Source organism: Aulonocara stuartgranti (assembly GCF_965226115.1).
Source record: "Aulonocara stuartgranti genome assembly, chromosome: 22".
Classification (NCBI taxonomy): domain Eukaryota; kingdom Metazoa; phylum Chordata; class Actinopteri; order Cichliformes; family Cichlidae; genus Aulonocara; species Aulonocara stuartgranti.
The window spans coordinates 10,132,805-10,156,106 of record NC_138957.1 but is presented as its reverse complement, the minus strand read 5'-3'; the positions used below and the strand labels follow the sequence as shown (position 1 = coordinate 10,156,106).

At 39.1% G+C, this 23,302-nt stretch overlaps 1 protein-coding gene across 2 annotated transcripts; it reads right to left on the bottom strand.

Moving 5' to 3' along the window:
* Window positions 1-7,231: 7,231 nt before the first annotated feature.
* On the bottom strand, window positions 7,232-23,119 carry zdhhc18b (zDHHC palmitoyltransferase 18b). 2 transcript variants are annotated; one of them, XM_082520746.1, is made up of 9 exons: window positions 22,178-23,119; window positions 21,391-21,551; window positions 17,806-17,955; window positions 17,515-17,652; window positions 17,238-17,289; window positions 16,704-16,806; window positions 16,173-16,282; window positions 15,507-15,609; window positions 7,232-9,798 (listed from the first exon to the last, which is right to left on the bottom strand). In XM_082520746.1, the coding sequence occupies exons 1-9, from the start codon at window positions 22,426-22,428 to the stop codon at window positions 9,442-9,444; spliced, it is 1,425 nt and encodes a 474-aa protein (XP_082376872.1). In that variant the 5' UTR covers window positions 22,429-23,119; the 3' UTR covers window positions 7,232-9,441. The 2 variants fall into 2 exon arrangements, 1 of the variants encoding a protein (XP_082376872.1); XR_014274078.1 differs by having other exon boundaries at window positions 9,740-9,798; window positions 12,906-15,609; window positions 22,178-23,117.
* Between the last annotated feature and the right edge of the window lie 183 nt (window positions 23,120-23,302).

Genomic DNA, 23,302 nt, shown 5'->3' with positions numbered 1-23,302 from the left:
GTAGACACATCAGTGCAACAGTATGAATGCAAACAAGACTTCCCTGACACAGGTTGTAGCTATATGGGACTCAATACAGGCCTACAGATGAACCTTAACCTGAAATCTCAAACTCGTGTTTCTGAGAACTTGGTGAATATGAGTTACCAGTTATTTTACTCTTCTGAGGCTACGGATGGGAATCAAGAACTGGTTCTTGCAGATAACCAGTTCCCAGTAGCTCAGTTCCTTGGAATTGTTTGTTGATTCGGTTCATCTGTTCCACTTGAACTTCCATTACAGTCAGCTGTTTTCAGTTCATGTACCAGATAGTGGTGCAGTCTACAGTGTGTATTAAACATTACTTTATTTTTATTGCACAAAAGAACAAGAGTGCAATGGTAAAGTGCAAGCTTCATTATGCTGCTAACGCAACTTCACATGCTAACGTTAAGCTAGCCAAGAACCCAGAGTGGTGTTAAAAGCGAGCGAATGCTGACGCCAGCCCAGCAGTCAGACCCTGAACTGCTTACAAACGGATGAGCAGTCAGGCTGCACCCTCGATTTCTCCTGTTCTCCTGTTCATGTTTCTTAGGTAGAATCGCCGTGCCGATCGCTGTGATGTCTCTTTGTTCTGGTTTTCTTCTTTACTTTTTGCTGTCACATTTATACTCATACCTAAATATTAATAGAGAAATATCATATGTGTTTCCTCATTAGGATTTGTGTTGTTGTGTGTAACTACAACCTATATGTTTATATTGTTGTTGTGTGTTTCAGATCATTTTACGGAGAAACGAGAAGGTAATGTATGTATTACATTTTTCTGGAAATAATTAAGTAATGTCGTAAAGAAAAGTGCGTGGGTGTTGTTGTTTTTTTTATAACAATCCCAACACTGATCACAACATAGAAAGGACATACCTCAAACAAGCATAAATATTTGACCACACAGCATACAGTTAATTAAGTCAGCCAAAGAGGGTGATTAGATGTTATCAGAGCCAAGAAGTGAATTCATAGTAAAGGGTGATGAAATGTTTTAACCTGCAACACACAAAGGCCACACTCATTAGGAAAAGTGATGGGATCTCCTTGGCAACAGTTAAGTGTTTTCATGATGTTGCCATACACGACACAGGAGGGGGAGATTCTCCATAAACATTTATTTGTTCTTCCGAGGAACTCATTAAACAAGGCAGCTTCTTTTATCCGAGGGTAACCTAATTTGTCTTGACATTCTTCAGAGGACAGCGTGAGAGGGGAGCCCTGCTTCCCTCATAAGTTGAACACATGTAGGACGAACAGGTTACCTATGAGTTGGAGTGCAGAGACATTATCATGTAGATATTAAACAGCTGATGTCCACTATTTTCATCTTTTACATCAGTATTTATGTTTTCACCAACTTTTTACTTTTACTCCTTACATTTGTACACAGATACTTTCTTTTTAAGAACAGCCTCATTACTTTGGTTTTAAGACATTTACTGCCTTGCATGCATTGAGAACAGTGAACACTTACCTGTCATACCACCCTGTGGTAGCTGGACTTGAATTGGGATTGACAGAAGTAGAATTTAAAAATAGGCCCGCACAGGGCTCTACTATAGCTTTCACCACTGTCCCTGAAGATCATGACTTAACAGAAGTTTTCCTTTAATACCATGCTTTCCCTCCTGGCAGGCATGCGACTGTGCCATAGACCTCCTATCTCGTATCATTCTCCACTAGTTGCCTTAACAGGATGTGACATCCTGAAAGAGAGGCTATGGAGAAATGCATCCCTGAATCGTTAGCTCAGCCTCTAGTTCATTCACACTTTTTCCTGTGCTCACACTGCCTTGATCACTGTTGGATTTTGACTAGCCTTCTAAAGTGCAGCTAACTTATTGTCAGTCCCCAAACTTCCAACAGCATTCCAGACTGCAGCAATCCTAGTTAAACATGTATTCTAACTTCATGGTATACCCTGTGACAATGTCTTTGATCGGGGCCATCAGTTCACTTGCAAGGTGCTCTGTACAGCTTTGGGGGCACAAATAAGTGTATCTTCTGGTTTCCAACTTCAGACCAATGGCCAGACAGAACACCTGAATCAGGACGTGGAAGCTGCCCTTCAGCGTGTTGTCTCATCCAACCCTTCCACCTGGAGCACCCAGTTGTTTTGGCTGGAGTTTGGGCATAACATGGATATTCTCTACAACAAGCTTTTCTCCTTTGGAAGTATCTCAAGGCTACCAACCTCCACTGTTTCGTGCCTTGGAGAGTGAAATACAGTCCCCTCTGTTCAGCCTGTGGTACCAGTACCAGCCTATTTACCATTAACATTCGAGTCTGGAACTTTTGGATCCCAGAATTTTTTAAAAGATTTTTTACCTTTCCTAAATTTAGGAGTTACCTTTTCCATTAAATCAACGTACATCAAATTCTTGAATTTCCGATTTATAGTTTTCATCAACAATATCCTTAGATGAACTCTGGCCTGGCACGATTGCTCATTGTGGCCCTCACAGTTTTGCATCTGTTACTGAATGAATTTAGGGGATTTTTTTTTCAGGTTAAAGTCTATTTTTAAAACTGGCCTAGGGCTTAAAGAGATGATAGTGTTTGTCTGGTCATGTCTGCAAAATTCAGAAACAGTAATCAGTCTTCTGTTAGCATTTTCGTTCAAGCTGAAATCACAGTGATTGGGAGCTCTTACAAAGATCAGGGACAATGATTTTACAGTTCAGTACTGTTCATCTCATAAAGCACCAATGACCTTTTTCAATGTGGCTGTTATTCATTCATTTATTTTTAGATCGTTCTGAAAGTCCTGTCATGTCCATTTGTACTTTTCTGTCAGCTGACTGCTTATAGTTTGAAAGAGATGCTGCTTTCAAACATAAGCAGCATCTCTGTGACAAAAGAGCTATAGTTCTGTCTCACCTGACCCAAAGGTGTGCTTCCAGTATGCATAATCTTTCTCCAGGTTGTCTTTAGCATTCTTCAGGTGGGCTTGAAGGTGGTTCATCTGCAGAGGTTTTTCTTGTTCTGCAACCTTATAGTCCAATTTTGTGCAGGGTTCTTTTGATTGTCATCTTTGAGACGAACTTGGCTCAGTCGTTATCTTGTGTCTCAGCAGTTGTTCACATCTATAACTAAGTTTCTATCCACATTCTTTCTAATAGTTTGCTTCCTACCTCTGCCAGGCTTGTTGTGTATTGTTTGGCTCTCTTTGAATTTCTTGATGATACTTCTCACTCCAGTTCTTGACATTTGGAAATGTTTGTGAGAACTTTGTATATCCATCTTTCCTTTGTTTTTGTTTTTGTTTTAAAAAGCACTTTGGAAATTTTTGACAAAAACATGTCAAGTTTCCAAAAAGTCTGCAAAAACAGCTTTTAATTTTGACCTGTATAAATACTTGCCTGCTAAGGTTATGGGCTCAGTCACTGGTTTTGGAGGTATGTAATTACACACTGTTTGACTTGTCAGTCAAAAGTCATTAGCTAATAACCTGCAGTTACATAGTTAGAATCACTCCTTCTCATCAAATGTGGCTTTTAGCAACCAAGGTGGTGATCGCCGCAAATCTTATCTTAAGGCTTCAAAACAGGACTTGACAGCTCATTATGTGACGTCACATCTTTTATACTCTCTGTGTTAACATAACTTGGAATACAAATGGGCTATAAATGGTAAATAGAAATAATCTGTTTCAAAAACTCTCCATGCTTACAGATTTTGTATGTTCATTCAGACATAATATCTAAATTAATTTGACCATGAATCAGCACAACAGTGTGAGCGATTTCTAGCAATACTAAATGGCCAGATGCAAAGGGAGAAAGACCTGAAGGTGACTGGAATATAATATAAACTTAATGCTTCTTTACAATAAATCTTATTCAGTTAGAAAGGCTGTTTATTTCACCATAAATGGTGCCACATTTGAAAGGAAAATAGATTTTTGGGTTGAACAGCAAAGTTGAGTTTGTGGGTTTTGCCCATGAACAGCTTATCCTCCTATTAACCTTCTGGTACTCCAGGTGCTGACAATCAGGTACCTGCAAGCATGGCCCTGGCTAAAGTGGTCAATTGGTATCTGCTCCAAGCATGTCACACTTGACTAATCTGGATTGGGTTCCTTTCATAGCACAGCTTCAACCTGCTGTTCTTCTATTAAATATTTTCTGTCATTTATAATTAGTGTGGCATTCCTTTATAATTAATCATTGTCTTAGTGATCAGCGATTAAAATCTCCTATATAACCTTACCTTACAATGTGCTTATTCAATTAACTGCTGAAGATAATAGAAAAATATAACTACAGGTTAGCCAGGGCTGATCAGAGGAAGCTGGTGACAAAGAGGAAGACACAGCAACAATTGCATTCATCTCTCTCTCTCTGTCTCTAGACTCAACTCCAGTCCTTTTCTGACACAACTGGATAATCTGGCTTTTAAGCATTGTTTCATTGTGTTTTGCTCAGAGGTGTGTCCAGCCTTCCCTGGTGTCCCAACACTAATGTCTCACAGTGTTAATCTTACACTGCATAACACCATAACATGAGAGCAAATTAGAGAACTGCAATATAAATTTAATATGCCTTTACGTCTTCACTTGATTTCTTAATTAGTTAGTTAATCTCAGGTTTGTTTCCTTAGTCAGTTACCACTTACAATAAGCATGGACTCACAAACTGAACAATTAATTTTAATAGAGACTAATTCATTTAAACAGAATAATGGCCATTAGACACAAAACCCTACCCTTCTAGAGACTATCTGCTCCCAGACCACCTAAAAGATGAACTACTATAAAAAAAAATTATTTGTTACAGATATTCACAAAGAATATCACAACAACAGTCGCCTCAAGGCACTTTATATTGTAAGGTGGACCCTATAAAACATACAGAGAAAAACCCACCAATCATATGATCCCCTATGAGCAAACACTTTGGCGACAGTGGGAAGGAAAAACTCCCTTTTGACAGGAAGAAACCTCCAGCAGAACCAGGCTCAGGGAGGGGCGGGGCGGGGGAGAGAGAAGGAAGACAGGATAAAAACATGCTGTGGAAGAGAGACAGGGGTTAATAACAAGTAAGATTCAGTGCAGAGAGGTCTATTAACAACGTGAACCAGAGCAACAATCCAACTTTACTCCAACAGAGATAGATGATCTTGTTAATAGTTTTACATCCTTACTGTGTACGACTCTGGATAAAAAGAAAGCAATAAATCAGCGAGCTTTAAATCCCAGGCATAATTCAAACACATTAAACAAAACACATTGCAGGTATTAAAGGAAATGCACTGCAATAGTTGAAATTGCATCCAGCTCATAAATTCCAATTTGCACATGAAGACGGAGAGTCTTCTAGACACATGACAGTTAGTCAAGGAGTTTCACTGGGTTCTATGCTGGGACCAGTTCTACTTCACTAAACTTAGAAAATGCAACATACATTGTCATCACTATGCAGATGATCCCCAGCTTTATCTATGAAGCCAAATGACACAAATCAGTTAGATAAACAGACATGTCTTAAAGATCTTGGAAACATGGTATCTCTCCAGATTCTTACCTTGGCCTCCAGTAACACTGGAGGAGTCTTGGTGTCATTTTTAATCAACATGTTCTTCAATACACACATTAAATATATATAGGGTTGCTTTCTTGCATCTGTTCAATCTCTTTAATCCTGCCACAGAGTGATGCTGAAAAACTAGTTCATGCCGCTTTCTCAGTCAATCTTTGGTCAATCCAAAAAGCTGCAGCAAGAGTACTAACGGGGACTAGAAAGAGAGATCATATTTCCCCTGTAATTACTTTATCTTTGCTGGCTTCCCGTTAAATCCAGAATTGAAATTTAAAATCCTTCTCATTGTACTATATTATCCCAACAGACCACTTCGGCTGACTTACCGGCTGACTCGTAGTCCTAAAAGTAGAATGGGAGGCAGAGCTTTCTGCTGTTAAGTGCATCATTGAACTTTTGTCTTCACTCTCTCTTACTGTAGTCTGTGTTTTGTTCTGGATCCCTATCCTCACTTTTTGTTTCTCCTTTTCTCCTCACCCACCAAATGGTAGTGGCAGATGACTTCCCCTCCCCAAGCTTAGGACTGCCGAAGGTTTCTTCCTGCTAAAAGGGAGTTTTTTCTTACTACATTGCAAAGTGCTGATTTAATCGTTGGGATTTTCTTCAGAATACTGTAGGGTTACCATGCAGTAGAAAGCACTTTGAGGTGATTGTTTTGTGATTTATTGCTATATGACTAAACCAGACATTGAATGGCAGTGAAACAGAATAACTTGTGCATTTTTTTTGTCTTATTCTACTTTCCACTTCTACTATACTAAATGAAAAATATTCTACTTGGTACTCCACAGCATAGTTTTTTCTTTACTTTTTTTGCAGATTTTAAAATATACAGCATCACATCACAGGATATTAGGACATTTATAAGTATAGAAAATTATCCATTAGCATATTCAATTCATTTCAGTTTTATTTATATAGTGCCAAATTACAACAACAGTTGCTTCAAGGTGCTTTATGTTGTAAGGTAGACTCTACAATAAGACATACAGAGAAAAACTCAACAATCATATGACCCCCTATGAGCAAGCACTTTGGCAACAGTAGGAAGGAAAAACTCCCTTTTAACAGGAAGATTATATAGGATATATCATTACAGTCCTCTCCAACTGACACATTAAAGTAATACTTAAATCAAGGAATCAGTTATAATCCAATAAAATAAATAAACTGAAAATGAGTATTTTACTTTTGGCCCTTTAAGCATATTTTAAAATATTCGCACTGTTCCTTCTGTAGAATTGTGACTTAAATAAAAGAAGCTTGTTTGCTTCTGATGCTTGTTTCACGATTCTGAAAAACAGAACTTACTCATTCAATGCAAAAAAGTTTCATACTTTGTATTGAATAAACTTTTATGTAGCACATGGCTCCACATGAACCTGAAAATCAGACTTAATGTTTTCTACACCAAATTCTCTACAGTATATTTATTTTTTTACTAATTGCACAGATGTGGTACTGTGATCTTTTTTTTCCATTGCAAAGAGGAAAAAAGAAAAATCTTTTGATTATTTTCCGTTTTATTAAACATCTAAGAGGAAACAAAACACCAAATTGTCCAAACAGTGGCTCACTGACTGATTTACTGACTCCAGTTCACGCTCACGGACCACCAGTGCCACCTTGTGGTCAGCTTAAAAAATACACAGATTGTTCAGTGAGTTGTATTTTTCTTTCCTTTATTTTGACAGGAGCATTGGCTTAATTTACCTTACAGTTGGTACAAATACAGTACAGTATGTTTCTCCTAATAAATGCATCACTCGCATTCACTTAGTGATGTCACTGAGGGTGTTGGGGTGACTTTTGACACAGCAGATGCTGCACAGACACTCTTTAGGTGAACTATAGACGGACAGTGTGTACATGATAGTTGGGGTCTTTGCACTCTTGTGCAGCTATTGCCATCGGGTCACAATGTGTGTGAACACATGTCACATTGAACTTGCATATTGAATACCTAACCTAAAGCTTTCACCTGAGAACAAACCAGTACATCCTCCATTCACACAAGTCTCAGATTTGTCAAAGTGCACAAAGAAAAACAATTTTAGGGAAAGGAGAAGACAGAAGGTATTGCTATTACTGACACAAGGTGTGTGAGCAGGAGGTGGACATGTGAAAAGGAGCTTTAAATCATTGTGTGATGGTGACAAGAATACAAGCGGGAATCAGTAATGCTGTTTCAGTTTTGAAACACAACACTGGTTTCCTACAAAAAGGTGTGTTGAGATGGTGCAATGTTTGAATGCATTTAAAGAAACATCATAAAATACACCTTTTAGTCATGACCATGCAGTTGCACTCAATTCCTTTTTACAGCACGAAGATCTGAACAACAGTACACACCACTAAACTGATTTACATCTTATCCACTGTGCTGTTTGTGCAAGGTCATCGGAAAAATCCACACAACAACATTCACATTTTGCTTATTTTAGAACACAAAGTCATCACCTTCAGTGAAAAATTAGGTGTTTTACATATAGATTTGAATGATTAATCCAATATTCAATGTCACTAAGGTCAGTGGACCAAATCTTTGCCTGCATTATTATAGATGTGGGGGGAAAAAACAAGTGCATAGTTCAGTTATATCCCCATCTCTGCATTTGGTACCCTCAGGTTCTGTTAGACTGAAACCCAGTGGAAGCAGCCACAGAGCCAGATAGTTTTTAAAGAGGTGGGCAGGTTGAGCTCAGAACCTATTTCTAGTTCTTGTTTCCCCATTTTACAGATTGTTGTAGTACCAAATGATTGCTTACCAGATGTACCAAATCATTCCTAATCATTTAGGCATGACTGCCATAGAAAGGTATGCCATGAGGACTCATGCATAACAAGCATTTTTATGTAAAACTTTAAAAAAAAAAAAAAAGTTTTTAAAAGTGTCAAGTAACAGAAGAATAACTTCCCTATAGTAAAACTGAAACAAAAGCTTATTAAGAGTATTACTAATTAATTAAAAATGTTCCAAAAAGAATCACCTCCTCAAACACAGCCCAGAGATCCAGTTCAGAGATTTAAATTAGCAGAACAGACAATGACAGGTGGTGGAACAGAGCAGGCATACCCCTAAAGCCCTACAACAATCCAAATGAATAAATTAGATATTTCAACCACTGCACAGTAAAGGCTTATTTGCAGACATTGCCGTTTCACACTTACTGGGCAGAAGGGGTGGCCAAACCTTACCCACCTGTGGTGGCTGTGGTGACTAAATATTTACTCCATATAAATTCTGTACCAGATTATATGGATTATATTGCAATAGGAGAGCAAAGAGAAGACAGGAAGCCTGGGAGAAAACCAGGGGGAAGACATGTCTTGAGGCAAATGGGTTGCCTGCTTAACCCAGTGAGCTAAACGGGTGATTCCACATGAAAGTGTTTTGAGGACAGTGCTTTAGTCAACGAGTCCTGCGACTTGTTCCATTAATCACTGCCTGTACAGCTTGAGATGTGAACATTTTTGGGTGGATTTTCCCTTCAAGGATCCTCTCTTTATAGATATACACAATTCAGAGCTTCCATCCACCTGATACATTAAAGCCGCTGTTTCACAAATTTGGTGAAATCTGACATGCTGGTAAATTTGTTTTTTTACACAAGAATCTACGGCTCACAAACCTTCTTAGAACTTTTCTCTACACCAGCGCTATGTTGCATCTAGAATCCTCTTCATCAAATCTGTCCTATTTCCACTGTGATTGTCTTACTCAGTGACCAAACATCTTCAACGCTCCTGGAGTTTCAGAGAACCAACAGGAATAACCAAACAAAAAAAATCATATAACTTGGATCTGACTGTGTTACAGCATGCAAGCCTCAAACAGTGTTTGACTTGTGAAAAACATCATTCAAGACAGTCAGTGCAACGGGGTGAGGCTGCCTCCTTTGTGGCTCCTGGCTTTGGAGTCAGGGGCAGCGTCCGGAGAGGTAGGGGAAACTGGGACATCAAATGCAGGGTTGGGAATATGCAGAGCCTCTCGTCTGCATTTCTTTGAGCGAGCTTTGGTGTGACGTGGACGAGAAGTATCGCCATGGGAGCTGGACGTATGGTTACCCCTGCAGCCTTTAGAGAACTCCGATGTGGGGTCAGAGTTCAACGCTGGGCTGGTTTCTGGGCAGGAATGAGCATTCTGAGGTTTCCCCTGAGGACACGAGGTGGACAGGAGCGGAGAAAGCGCAGCCGATTCTAGCAGACCTTTAGTTCCCTGTGTGCACTGCAAGGGCAGTGCAAGAAAGAGGAAGTAAAAAAAGTAATAAAACAAGTGACAAAACAAGCTAGTGATATTAACAGGGAACACATCAGTCTCTGAAATTACTTCAGCAAATATAACATGAGTCAAAGGCCAACTAGGAGTGCAAGCAGGATCCACACGTGATCTCAAGCAGGATATCCAAAATATTTCATGCCACAGACATGCATAGGCATGCACATTGAACCTGGCCAGTCACATTTCATATTTGATTTAGCCCAAGAAGCCTGTTTATTTATTACACCAAACTTTTAGAATGGCACTAAAACAAAGCGTGATAGTTTGCAAGAGCTGGTTCTAAAAAAGGATTGATGAAGTTTAAGTAGCAGCTGCCAGAATATTCAGACTTTAACAGGGCGTCCACACAAGAAGCAGTTTGCTTGGTGCCTGTGGCTTCATCACTGACGACTGGTCACTAGTGAACATTAAAAGCATTCCATCATATGTCAGTCAACCGTATCCTTCACTCTCGCTGGTAGTCGTTTCCACCTTTCAAGTAGAATGTAAGAAGTCTAACTCAGAACCTGGCCACTTTATGTCATCAGCAGTTATTTTGCCTGTCGCTGTTAAAGTTGCTGAATGTCATTGATATTCTGTTACCTCTGGTTCCCACATTATTGTCATAAATATCATAAAAGATGAACATAGTGACTATGACATCACTGACTGTTTTGTGAGATTCTTTTATGAAGCCTTGAGGAGAACACGTTCAAACAGCACATGTCCTTAGCCAATGAGCGCACTCTGGATAATCCTGCTTTTTGACCCTTATTATGACCAAAATTTACAAGTTCCCAAAATGAGTGACTGAGCCCATAGAATCGATAACTCAGAGAAAAATAACACCAAAACTAAAAATGAGTTTAAGGCAGGTGTGTCAAGCTCCAGTCCTTGAGGGCCGGTGTCCCGAAACTTTTAAATATGTCCCTGCTGCAACACAACTGAATAACATTAGGTCATTAGCAAGACTCTATAGAACTTGAGTGCATGCTGAGGTGGCAACCCCTAACCCTACTCAAGCAATTTTAAATAAGTGTATGTGTTTGAAAGATGCTGCTGTAACATGAATCAAAAGGCTGAATTGCCACCTCATCGTGCAGTCAAGTTCTACAGTCTTGCTAATGACCTAATGTTATTCAGGTGTGTTGCAGCAGGTACTCAGAAAGGTTTCAGGACACCGGCCCTTGAGGACTGGAGTTTGACAGCTGTGGTTTAAGGGGATCACTTTTGTGCTGTCCCTGGCTGCAACAATGAGTTTTACGTTAAGAAACCGAGGATATACTGTCCACTTTCACTGTCTGTCTCTTTCGCAGTAATTGGCTTTTCATTATTTGGCTTCCTGCACTGAAATGGGAAAATCCGGCTGTTAGCTGTAAAGAATTTAACAAACGTGACTAGACTCACAGACAGTGTTAAATCTATATCAGTTTTTGAGAGCAGGGCTCCGTGATGTAGATTAGCCTTTTTACGTGTAGTTTTTCACGTCCTCTTAAAGGCTTCACTTCTCAGATCAGGAAGATAAGTCCATCTTTTACGGTATCATCACTGCTAGCTCTTCCAGTGTGGATGCTTCTTACGCGTCATGCTGGATCCATTAAAGAGAACTCCATATCACTATCCCTGCACGCTTGCCCAAAGGATCAGACTCAGGTCAGGCTTTACACTGAGATCACAAACTGTAAGATTCTTCTGGGAGATGTTGAAGTTTAACAAACATCTTCTATGCTTTTTAAACCATCTTCAGACGAAGACGTCCCGACCAAAACGATAAAACAGAGCATTGTTTACAGTCAGTGGTCTTCAGTAAATGCTTTATAAACTTTTATAATTGTGGTTTATGTGAAAAACCCTTGTCTGTAATACAATGAGTGACCACTGGGACAAGCTGGCTAAAAGGAAGTGATTGGATGCATTGGCTCTGTTAATGCATCCATTATCAAGCGTGCATTTGTGTGGTGGGTTCTTTGCAATTTAACAGTTTACATTTTCAAGCTGACACATCCAAGTTGATCTGAACTGAGATTAAAGGTTCAGTAGCTCAAAACAGTAAATGTTTACAAGTACAGCAGCAGACCCTGAACCTGACTTCTTTCTGCTTGTTGGCAGATGTTTTTATCCCACTCTGTAACGTTACACAGCCTTTACCTTATAAACATACCTGCCTTGAGATGCTTTGCTTTAAACTGACGCCAAATAAAAAAAAACACTGAATTAAACAGAGATTGGCTGGGATCTTTATAAGCATGCAAATGTACTTTTAAAAAGTACCTTTTATTACTAAAGCAATTTAACACACAATGAAAATATAAAGTAGCAGTTAGCTCAGCCAAACTAAGACCAGTAAAACCAAAAGAGTGAGCTGAAAGGAGCTGGTAAACTGCACAGAACTGACTGGAAGTTCAGTTTGGTGATAATATTTGATACTATGAGCAACCCGTTTTACATGAACTGATCATTTCTTAGTATAAAATGTTGCTTTGGGCACTTTTTAAATGCAACTATTCACCCGAATTCGCTTCTTTAGCCTTGAATGTAAATTAGTCTGACAAATGAATGAATTTTAACAGCATAAGCTCTGGAAAATTTTTCATTTAAATGCTAAACCTTTTTTTTTTCTCCATATGCTAGTTTGTATTCAAAGTTTATACGCTACGTATAATTCAGGGTAGAGAAAATGTGCTGTCACCATATGGGTATATTTCAACACTGTTTCCACCCCTAAACCTAAAAATTATACACACATGGGAAGTCTCTAAGCACTGTTAAAGCCCTGCAGTTCATTCCTTAAGAAGCTGGTTTAATGGCTGTCATTATGTTTCACTGACCTCTGAATGAACATCTTCCTACAGTTGTTTTTGTCAGTCTTTAAACAGTCTGGTGGTTAGCACAAGAGAGTTGTTTGATCCGTAACTATGCACCCTTTACTGGGATCAATTATACACTTCAATGCATTTAACATTGGCAATGGTTAAAGCCATGCGGGAGTAAAGCAGCCCAGCAAAGGGGCATGCAAAGACAACGGCGGCCACAGGCTGTCTGCACTCACTCTCCCTTTCTCTATACAGGCTTACCAAGCTCAAGGCTCGCTTTTCTTTGCTCTAACAGCGGCTAATCAGCCAGTGCAGGACAGAGCAAAGTCCAGACACTTCTCCTCCTAGTGTTGGTGGAGGGACACAGGCACAGAGACACACCACACAGAGAACAGTGAGTCAGCACTGGGTGAGCAGACACACAGGGAGGGACTGATTCTGGGTTTGTCTCGTAGGAAAAATATAGAAAAGTATGTCTCCTTGTACTGTGATAGGAAAACGGTGATGATGGATGGAAACAAAATGAAAAATGACAACACATGATGAACTGCATGGACAAAAATTTAATGTTATACATTACAGATACTAAAAACTGAAACGTCGTAAAAAAAAAAAAAAAAAACACGTAAAAATGAAACAAAGGCATGACAGGAAGCAAGAGATGAAGGATATGAGGAGCTTCCCTCGTCACAAATCTTTTGGCATTTTAACCTTTTATATGCAGACAGACATGACAGGAGAAAACAAACAGCACACACTCAAATTTACAAACCACTGTTACAGAAATAGCTTTCTTTACAGCGTCACCAGCTTTTCAACTGACTTCAAAAGGCTAGCTTATACACACTCAAAGACACAAGACTCCAGCTTCAACTGACTCTCACTGTACTACGCGATATGTGAATATATTGAGGCTCAGATTGCAACTCTATCTGAACTCTGGGCAAGTCTTGTAAACAAAACTGGCTTAAAAACACTTCAAGTATCTTTTTATATCCCTTGCTGTCAGAGAGAACAGAGAGATGCTCTGTGAGGAGGAGCTGGAAACACTTCTTACATCTCCTGCTCTCTAAACACCCGGAGCTGGCACACAATACTGCATAGAAGTAAACACTGAGGAAAAATGTGCATACAGAGAGTAGTACTCTCTATTAAAAATAGCACAAGAAGAATTTTATGTGTGCATTTCCATGAGGTAGACATGGCTGAACAACAGCTAAAGACACCATATTAAATTACACTTTAACAAAGTAGTTCAAGTTTAAAAAAAAAAAAAAAAACAAAAAACAACAGCAGCAGGACCCCAGTTGACTATTTCCTGAATTAAAATACGCACCTGCCAAAGCATCATTAGTTCTCTTATTTAAACCTGGACATTAGAGCTACTTTTTCATGTTTGTCATCTATATTTCTAAGATATGCCTTCAACAAAAATTATAAATCAATACGTTAACATTTTGTTTTTTTAAGAAACAAACAAGATTAAGAGGTGTTACTGGGTGACTGGTTACTGTTGGTCTTTATGAGTTTTTTTCTTTTTTTTAATTTAATTGTCTGCGTCTTTGACAATTCAACTTAATAATTATTCAGTAATGCGCAATTCAAAGAGTGCTGCTAGCAGCAGACCTCAGGGCAGGGACTTCGTGACAATTAACATACCTCTAGTGGTCACTCTACGAAGTCATAAATCATATATGAGCAGCACGGTGGCACAGTGGTTAGCACTGTTGCCTCACAGCAAGAAGGTCGGGCCCAGGGTCTTTCTGTGTGGAGTTTGCATGTTCTCCCTGTGTTTCCGTGGGTGTTCTCCGGGTACTCCGGCTTCCTCCCGCAGTCCAAAGACATGCACTTAGTAGGGATAGGTTAACTGGAAACTCTAAATTTCCCATAGGTGTGAATGGTTGTCCATGTGTGGTTGTGCCCCCTCGATCATTTATAAAAATATTATATCCCTCCCCCGACTCTTCCTTTAACTCTTGCATTTGATGACATCCCCCTCTACCCTTAATGATGAGTTTTGACACCTCAGTATATATCAATACAAACATGGTTTGGCAACCATTAGAATTAGTAGAATATAACAAATAGAATAGTTTGTCCTTTGTAGAGTCTAACCAGTATAGGAACACCAATAATGACAGTTAGCAATTTAAAAATCCAAAATACTTGTCTACCACTACTGCTCTCATCTTTCAAACACACAGACCATAAACAGACTTCTCTAATTTTTTTTATATTTAGTTAATAAGGAGTTCTTAAAGATAGGACAACTCAGTTTCAAAATAATGTTGATATGTAATAATGTCATAAAATATTAAAAATGTATAAAGTAACCCAGTTTAAGCAGTCTTCAAACTTTGATTGTACTGCTTCAAAAGCCCCCAAATACATTCTCTTCATTTGATGTTCTTCTAGGTCCTTCAGCTTTCGGTTTAAAACCAAAACAGGTGTTGAGTGGCAAGTAAGTACTCCTAACTAGTACCCTATCTGTTTTTCATAATCATAATAAATTAATAAGTAAAACTGAGCTAAAAACATTGCAGCTCTTTACTAGAATAGGAAATAGAATAATAGAAAAAACATTTTTTTAAACTCCACCAACCAAACCAAACAAATGCGCCATAACGTTCAACTATCCCTTTAACTTCCAATAAGAGGCATAATACTGTGCGATAAACCTCTGACTAGAGTGTTAATACACCAAACCTTTACATGACAGTCAACAACAGGCAGCAAACAGATGCTGGGTTGGGGCTACAGCAGGCAACGAGGTTTCTCTCAGGCACAGAAAGAGTTTTGGTGGCAGTCACAGGGTGCAGGCACGGGAGAGGGGGATTTCTGCAATGCAAAAGCAGCTCCTACCACATTTATCTCGCTTTTAGCGGCCAGGGTGGGCAGCTCGATGTCAGCACTGCCAGTCTGGGCAGACTCATCTGCCGGCAGGAAACCCCGTCTGTCAATCAAGCTGAAATGGCACAGAAAGATACGAATGTTCAGGTTATGAGGCGAGGATGTTCCTCCATTAATACCAATATCTTGTCATCTTTGTCATGAATGCAGAACGCACATCACAGATTAAGAATTAGGAATTCTTCCTCCCCGCCATCTCCAACTACTTACTCTCTTGGCTGTCTGGTTTTCCATCTGAGACTCTTTATCTTGTAATAGTAAGTGGTTGAGACAACTAAACTGCTGCTACTTACACACATAAAACTAAATTGCAATTAAACAATGAACTGAAGCTCTGTAATTCAAAAATAGCCACAATCCAGCTGATGTATTGCTACAGGTTTATTAGTACTGCGCTCTCTTTATCAACTCATACAAACTTATTTAAAATTATCAGTGATTGCTTCTTTCATAAAGTATGCATGCTTGCAAATGAAATATGCACCATCTTAAACAGCCCATTAGTAATAAAATAGCTAAAACTAATATACAAGGATCCTCACAAGCATCTCTCTTTGTTACTTGGACTCGATATTAAAGATTTAATGATGGAAGGAGTAATTCATAAAGAGGACCAACCTTGGCGGCATGGGCGCACAAAGCACCGAGCAACAGTTGATAAAGATGTTTTTATGACTGTATGGGTTTGTAACATCTTCTCCACTCTTCCCTGACCAGGAGCCTTTAATCTAAAAAAATATAAATATAAAAAATAAAAACAAATCACATATAATTGCCCCTTGGGGATAAATAAAGTCTTTCTGATTCTGATCTGATTCTGATATAAAACATATGACATGTTTTTCCCCAAACACATTATTTTGGAAGTAGAGTTTGTTCACTTTGTGAATACAAAAGTATCTGCAAGATTTCCCTTACTACTAACAAAATATTAGTATTAATATTTGTGTTGTTGTTACTATTGTTATTGTTAATTAAAAGTATTCTAATGTTAAATATACTTCCACACTAACAGAAAATTAATATTAAATATATTTACAAATTACATACAGAGTATATTTTCTTTGATTTAACAAGCATCACAAAATGAACAAAATAACATGATGTCGTCTAACAAACTGAGTCATAAAAGCAGCTTTGGGTACTCACGTCTTCGTTAGTGGTAAGATTGGAAGCAACCAGGTATGTATGGAAGCCTGAGAGGCCCAAAATGGACCAAACTGAAAAGAAACATATCACCAGCTCCACTGCAGTGAAAGACTGAGTCAAGGAAAGGAAAGTTATCAAAACACTGGCTACATAAGAAAAAACAAAAGGCTTGAAAATTGTGCCAAATTTGTTTCACTGGCACGATCCAAGAAATATATAAGACATAACAACAGCTAATCAACTAAAACATATCCCCATTCGAGCACTGGATATTTGCCAAATTGTTATTTAGAACCTGATATCAGCCCAGAAAGCCTTAGTCTGCACTTCCCTACGGATTACAGTAATTTTTGTTTCCTAATATAAAGTGAAGAAAAACATGGTTAAAAACAGTACAAATAAGAAAAATGATCACAGATGGCAATGGTGTCTATGTATATGTTATATATACATATGCAAGCTGACTGATTTTCATCCGACTTCTGTCACTGACTGTGTTTTTTGAGTAAAAAAATCTTATTCGGTACAGGATATCTCCCCGGACTCTCCTGAAGCGCAAACACTAGGCCCTTCCCGCCCTGAGCTCCTGAAAAAGAGGAAAGTGAGCAGGATTTCAGGATGATAAAATTTAATTTGTGTGGGAAATGACCGAGCTGATCCACGTATATGGCTTTTGTCAGACATTAAACTGCTCTGCTGTTGTGAACCGCGCCTGGCAGTCCGAATGAAACAAAACAAACAAGCAGGTGCTATTTGAAGCCGGCTACTTCCCAAGCATGAAACACCTGCAGATCAGAGCAAAACCACATACTCAGTGCTAGGTGTGTGGTCACACAGCCGAAGATGAACGCCGTCAGGAAGGAGAGCGACACGATGAAGGTGTAGAAAAACCGGTAGTTACGTTTCCCTACACAGTTCCCAACCCAGGGGCAGTGATGGTCGAATCTCTCTGAAAGACAGTGATCAACTCACATTTTAGGAATGTTAAAAAAAACTCTAGAGCACTGAGCTATATAAAAGTGCGCTCTCTGCAGCTCTGTGAAGCCTCTTTTTATTATTTATGGGTTGTAAATGTCAGTGTCGCTGTGTGTTCACAGCTCACCCACACAGTTGTCACACAGGCTGCAGTGGGAGGTGCGCGGAGGGCGGAACATCTTGCAGGTGAAGCAGTACTTGAGCTTCACCACCTGCTGATTGATTAGCACTTCCTTGGTGCGAGGCGGAGGTCGATAGCTGGTGTTTCCAGTGTTGTCTACAGAGAAGAACAGTGAAAATAGGGACACAGTGTTGTGCTTTAAATCTAAGGTAGGTGTGCAGTTATTGCTGCAGTAAGCATCGAGGTTCCACTTCCATCAAAGTCATGGCAGCAAACTTACAAGTGTCACATTCACAAACCACTTTAAAGCACGATAAAAGTGTGAATGGATACCATCACATTATCAGCAATGTGTGCACATCATTAGGGCTGCACGCATCTCTGGTCAGTACTTTGAGCTTCTCATTAAAAACCTTTTGAAGATTGCTCTAAAAGATCATTTCAAAAAGTTTTCCCTCAATCAGTGCTACAGACTTGAACCCACAGGGGAAGGGGGAGTGCACCCTGGACAGGTGGCCAGTGTGTCGCAGGGCTAGAACATGGAGCCAAACATTCATACTCATATTCAAACCTACAGCCAATTTTGAAACACAAATGAACCTGAACACTTCTTGTGTCTATGGGCAGTTTGAAGAACCTGGAGTGCCTGGAGAGTCTCCATGCACACAAAACAGGGATTTACACATTTGCATTTCAAACTTCAATCCCCACACCTCTCATTGACTTTAAATGCAGTGCACAACTAAACTGTGAATCTGGACCTTTGTTTTGCTTTCAGTGCTTGCACTTAAAAGTTGAGAAAGTTCTCCAATGCCAGCACCATGGCAGCTAATCAAATCCATCCATCACATCATGTTATTAAAATATGAAGGAAGTTTGTGTAATTCAGCATCAAAATGGAGAACATTAGCAACAGGCAGTTAGTGTGACTCATGCTAAGTGATCATTAAAGCTCAATTAGCTTGCCTTGTTAATGGCTGGCTGTTACTGCTTTGACTATCCCACTAGCAAAGACAGCCCAGATGTCAGGTACTCCCACTGTCAATCAGTGAAGCATAATGTACGTATGAATCCTGTTTTAATGTACACAATTTCAACCTATAATCATTTTCTGTCACACTTCACATCCTTGTAAAATCAGGTCTGACCACTTCACTGGGTTGTAACAACTTGCGCCTTTATCCACTCTTACTCAGGGCGAGGGGTGGATTATAGCCCAATAATAGCCTGAGCAGAAAGACATCTGGTGTCAGGTGTGCAGCTCGTAACAGCAGATGGAAAATGATGTGTCATCTTTCACAAAATGACTAACCTGCAAAAACTCTTTCCCAGTAACTTGGACACTGTGCCTGAGAGGTTGACCAACATGAGAAAAATAATAGAAAAAAAAAGAAAAGAAATACCCGCTATTCTTTTTGCGCAACTTACAGATGGTTCCTTATGGGGGGTTTTTCTTTCTTTCTTTATTTTTTTTACAATAGTCGGTGTCATCCATTCCATACCATACTAAACCGTGCACTAATTCAAACTAAGAAGCTACACAAGAGAGATTTCCAGAATCTTTCCTGAAGCATTGGGGCCCAAATAAATGTTCAACAGTCACGCCAGAATCTTCATTTCAAAAATAGCTGTAGTACAGTTCAGTTGGATAACATGTGGATCTTACATCACCACTGCCTAAACTCTGGTCATGAGTAGGAGTTTCCAAAGTGCACAGAAAGCCAGCTTTAGACATGCAGGTCATTATAACGATGCAAGTCATATGGAAAGTAAAAATAATATTGGCATGGCATAAAACTGAGAGTGAACATAACTGATGAGCTTTGAACAGGTCTGAGGTGTGAAAGATTGGGGAAAATAAATCTGTATAAAATCTAGTGAAAACTTCAGACCAAAATTAGAAGGCAGCAGACACTTTTCAACGTGCCAACATGACGTTTATTACACAGAAAATTCCACTTATGTTCTTTTATGTCTTGATGACTTCCGCATCATTAAAATGACCTGAAGAATTTTAAATTGTGACTGAGCCATTAAAATGTACGCGCATGTGTGATTCCAGAATAAATAATTAGCCACACCAGAACAGCGCTTTCATTCTCTTGAAACTATGAATGGTGTTTTAATCAAAACAAAGTCAAGGCCACTGACTCTTCAATAACTTGGAATAAAATAAGCTGTGTTTAAGCAGTACTGGTTTATGGGTAAGATTCCCCGTCCTATACGAAACTTTAGAGCCAAAACACAGTGCAGAAATATCCCAAAAGAGAAAAAATGTGACAACACTGGACAGCATTTCCTGCACACAGATTTTAGGCCAACCAAGTATATTTGGTGACTAATTTTTCCTTTTCCATATATGTCAGTGAGCACCATCATTACCAACATGGCTGATTTACTAAGAACAATTCTTATCATTCTTGTTTGACAAAATCTGTATAACAGGGTGCTAGGTTACCAACTAATGCTAGCATGCTTGATTAGCAGGCTACTTACATAAACTGCACGCGTACAACAAACACACTTATATCTGCTAGCACAGCACAGACTAAAATATTACTCACCCAATCCGAAGCACAAACTTCTTAGACGGGCTGTACTTTACAAGAAGGCACATTATTTATCAAACAATCATATGAAACAACCAGAAAACACACCAAAAGGTAGTGAAGGCGAGATGTATCGACTACAGTTCTCTGTATCAGAAGACATATCAATCAAGAGGGTCATGTCTCTACCACCAGTATGTTGATAATTAGAAAGCCTTACACCACCCAGTGTAAGGTTTATGCTACAGATGCCTCACAGCTGCTTACCAAAATCCCTTTTTGTATTTCTGCAATGTTAATCCACCTTTATTCTTTTTTATTGAGATGCCAAATTAGCTATTTAGTTGAATTCCTGAACAGAAGAAAAATTGTTTTAATGGTTGAATCTAATGTTTGATTCACTGATTTGGATATAAAAATATGGATAATAAATAATATTATGTTTTTACTTTTTTTAACAAGTTTTTGACAAATTTCTAAAATATTTGTGTTTTCTGTTTTTATGACAGCTGGTCTAATACATTTGTTAAGCACTGTATACAAAAAACCATCCACCATGGAGTTATTATGAGGGGGGGAACTATAGAGGCAATTTTAAATGTATCTTGCTATCTAATCACGATTCATGTGTATAAATCGCATGTTTTGGTTTTCGTTACAGCCACAGCTAGTCTGTCACGTTATCACCTTCTCAGAAACACTTGTGTTTTATTTTGAGTGCTTTTACTGCATTTTTCTATATGCAGGCTTTTTCTTGAGTTGCAGTCCATTTGACCTCTCAGTGCCACCATTGGGTTGGCTTGTTTTTGGAGTTTGCCTCCAGTGGCTATTTGAGGAACTGCAGATATTGGGCATTTAAGCCTTTTCAGCCCCAGAGACTGATGTTTAGCGCACAGTACACTCAAGTGCATATAGCCCCACTCCTCCTATTATCCAGCAGTGTTTCCAACAGAATGTCAGTCTGTAGGAAACAATTCGGGACGTCAAATTCAAAGGCCTTGCAGACAACCTCATAGTTACTAGTGCAGCTGTTAGACATTACCAATCTGTTTCTCAATGTCTGCAGCCTCATCTGGTGTTGCTCTGGGCAGGATGCCGGGGTCGGTGAAGCTGGTCTGGAGCAAGGTGATGAGCACAAACACAAAGAGGACTCCTCCAATAACAGGTATGCAGCTGGTCAGGTGTTTGACCAGGAATGGACAACTGAGAAACAAACACAGGCAGGGGTAATTACCAAGGCACACTGGGAAAAGATGCAGACAATGTTCTGTCACATATAACTGAGCCTACCTTCTTCTTTTCTTTAACTCACTGATGGATCTAATTTTAATTAACATTCAACTCTTTTAATTGCCATAAAACTCCCAGAAGACTGAACACATTTTCACTCTACTGTGGCAGAAAGAATCCTGTTTCTATTATTAAGCACTACTTCTTAAAAATGTGCACTTAGCTTCAAATATTAAGAAAAAAAACATTAAAAATAAACATAATTGCAACACACAGGTTAAAACAAATATCGATACAGTGCAGGGTCAAAAATGCGCTTTGGTCAGTATTTTTTTTTTGTTTTGCTTTGTTTTTTTGAGCAATCTGCATCATTAAATATCATCCTGCTAAGTCCAACTGTATGTTAGCGAGTCTCTTGCTTTTGGAAAAAACAAAAAAACAGACAAACAATATAAATAAATAAAACAGATTTGATGCGCCAGACAGGGCTCGGTTCATTAAAATATCGCTTAAAAAGCAGCTTTGTATCATCTGTGGACAACTTTTGAACGGAACTCGCAATCAGTATTACAGAACCATATAATATAAGACGAACTCACTCAAATATAAAAAATAAACCACTTGTGACGAGGATGAGACCCAGGGTAAGGGGAAGGACCCCACTCTGTCGGGCCACTATGATCCGTCCATCGCAGTAGAAGCGATTCTTTCCGGGGAAAACTTCCCACTTTCTCCTGGGTCTTCTCGGCTCCTTCTTCTTCTCCGTGTCATTCCCATGATGAGGCTGAGGGGTCGGGGTGGGCGTCGGAAGTGCTTGCGGGTCTATTTGTTGATACTCGCAGTTTTTCATTGTTTATAACGGAGTCTGGCCGCTCTGTCCTAGTTCGGACACCCGGTGCATTTGTCCAGCGACCGACAGCATCACCGACTCCCGTGTATTTTGAGGTAGCTGAAAGGAGCGAATGTCGTCTTTCCAAGGAGAAAATAAGCTAATCCCACACCGAGGATATCCAGCTGTAAATAACCACGAGACCCCGTGCTCGAAATTACATATCTGTTTATTCTCATAACTCCTAATTTATTATTTATAAAAGTTTATCTCCAAAAAGACAGCACAAATCCAACCTATAACACAATGACCATCGTTAGCTTCTTAGCTTTCCCATTCATCCTAGCAAGCTCATCCAGCTGCGGAGTTATTTAACAACAGTAAATCCAAAGTGCTATTACCACTGCTAGCTTGTTAGCTTCCTCGACTTATAGATTATTGCCGGCCTTTATGCTAAGCTCCGGCGGTCCTTTATGAGTAAATGACATGTAACACAAAAACTTTGTTATTTTTAATGCATATCGCTCTACTAGGAGGAGTCCTGACACATTCGTGACTACCTGCTGTTTAGCTACGTTGCCATAAAACGAGCCGTGTTGTCAAAGTAAACGCAAAGAAATGTAGTATTTCCGGTTGGTTTTCTTTCTAAATAAACTACAACATTCAATATTATATTTTATGTACCATAATAATAAAAGTCATACGAAAATATTGGTTAAAGATGTACTTTATTTACTCGCACTGTTGTTACTAAATTGTTCTCTCAAATATATGTAAAAAAAAAATATCAGTATACTTTCATGTGGAATATCCGGTAATTCAATGACCAGTGTAGGTGACTTGACGCTGGTTCACAGATAAGGACAATAACCACCGGAAATCTGTTAAAAAAATA

Coding starts and splice junctions, on each gene's coding strand:
- zdhhc18b (XM_082520746.1), bottom strand. CDS start 22,428: ATGAAAAACTGCGAGTATCAACAAATAGACCCGCAAGCACTTCCGACG. Junction 17,653..17,805: donor CCTGTGTGACAACTGTGTGG/GTGAGCTGTGAA, acceptor ACTGTCTTTCAG/AGAGATTCGACCATCACTGC. Junction 16,807..17,237: donor CTTCAGGAGAGTCCGGGGAG/ATATCCTGTACC, acceptor TCAGTCTTTCAC/TGCAGTGGAGCTGGTGATAT.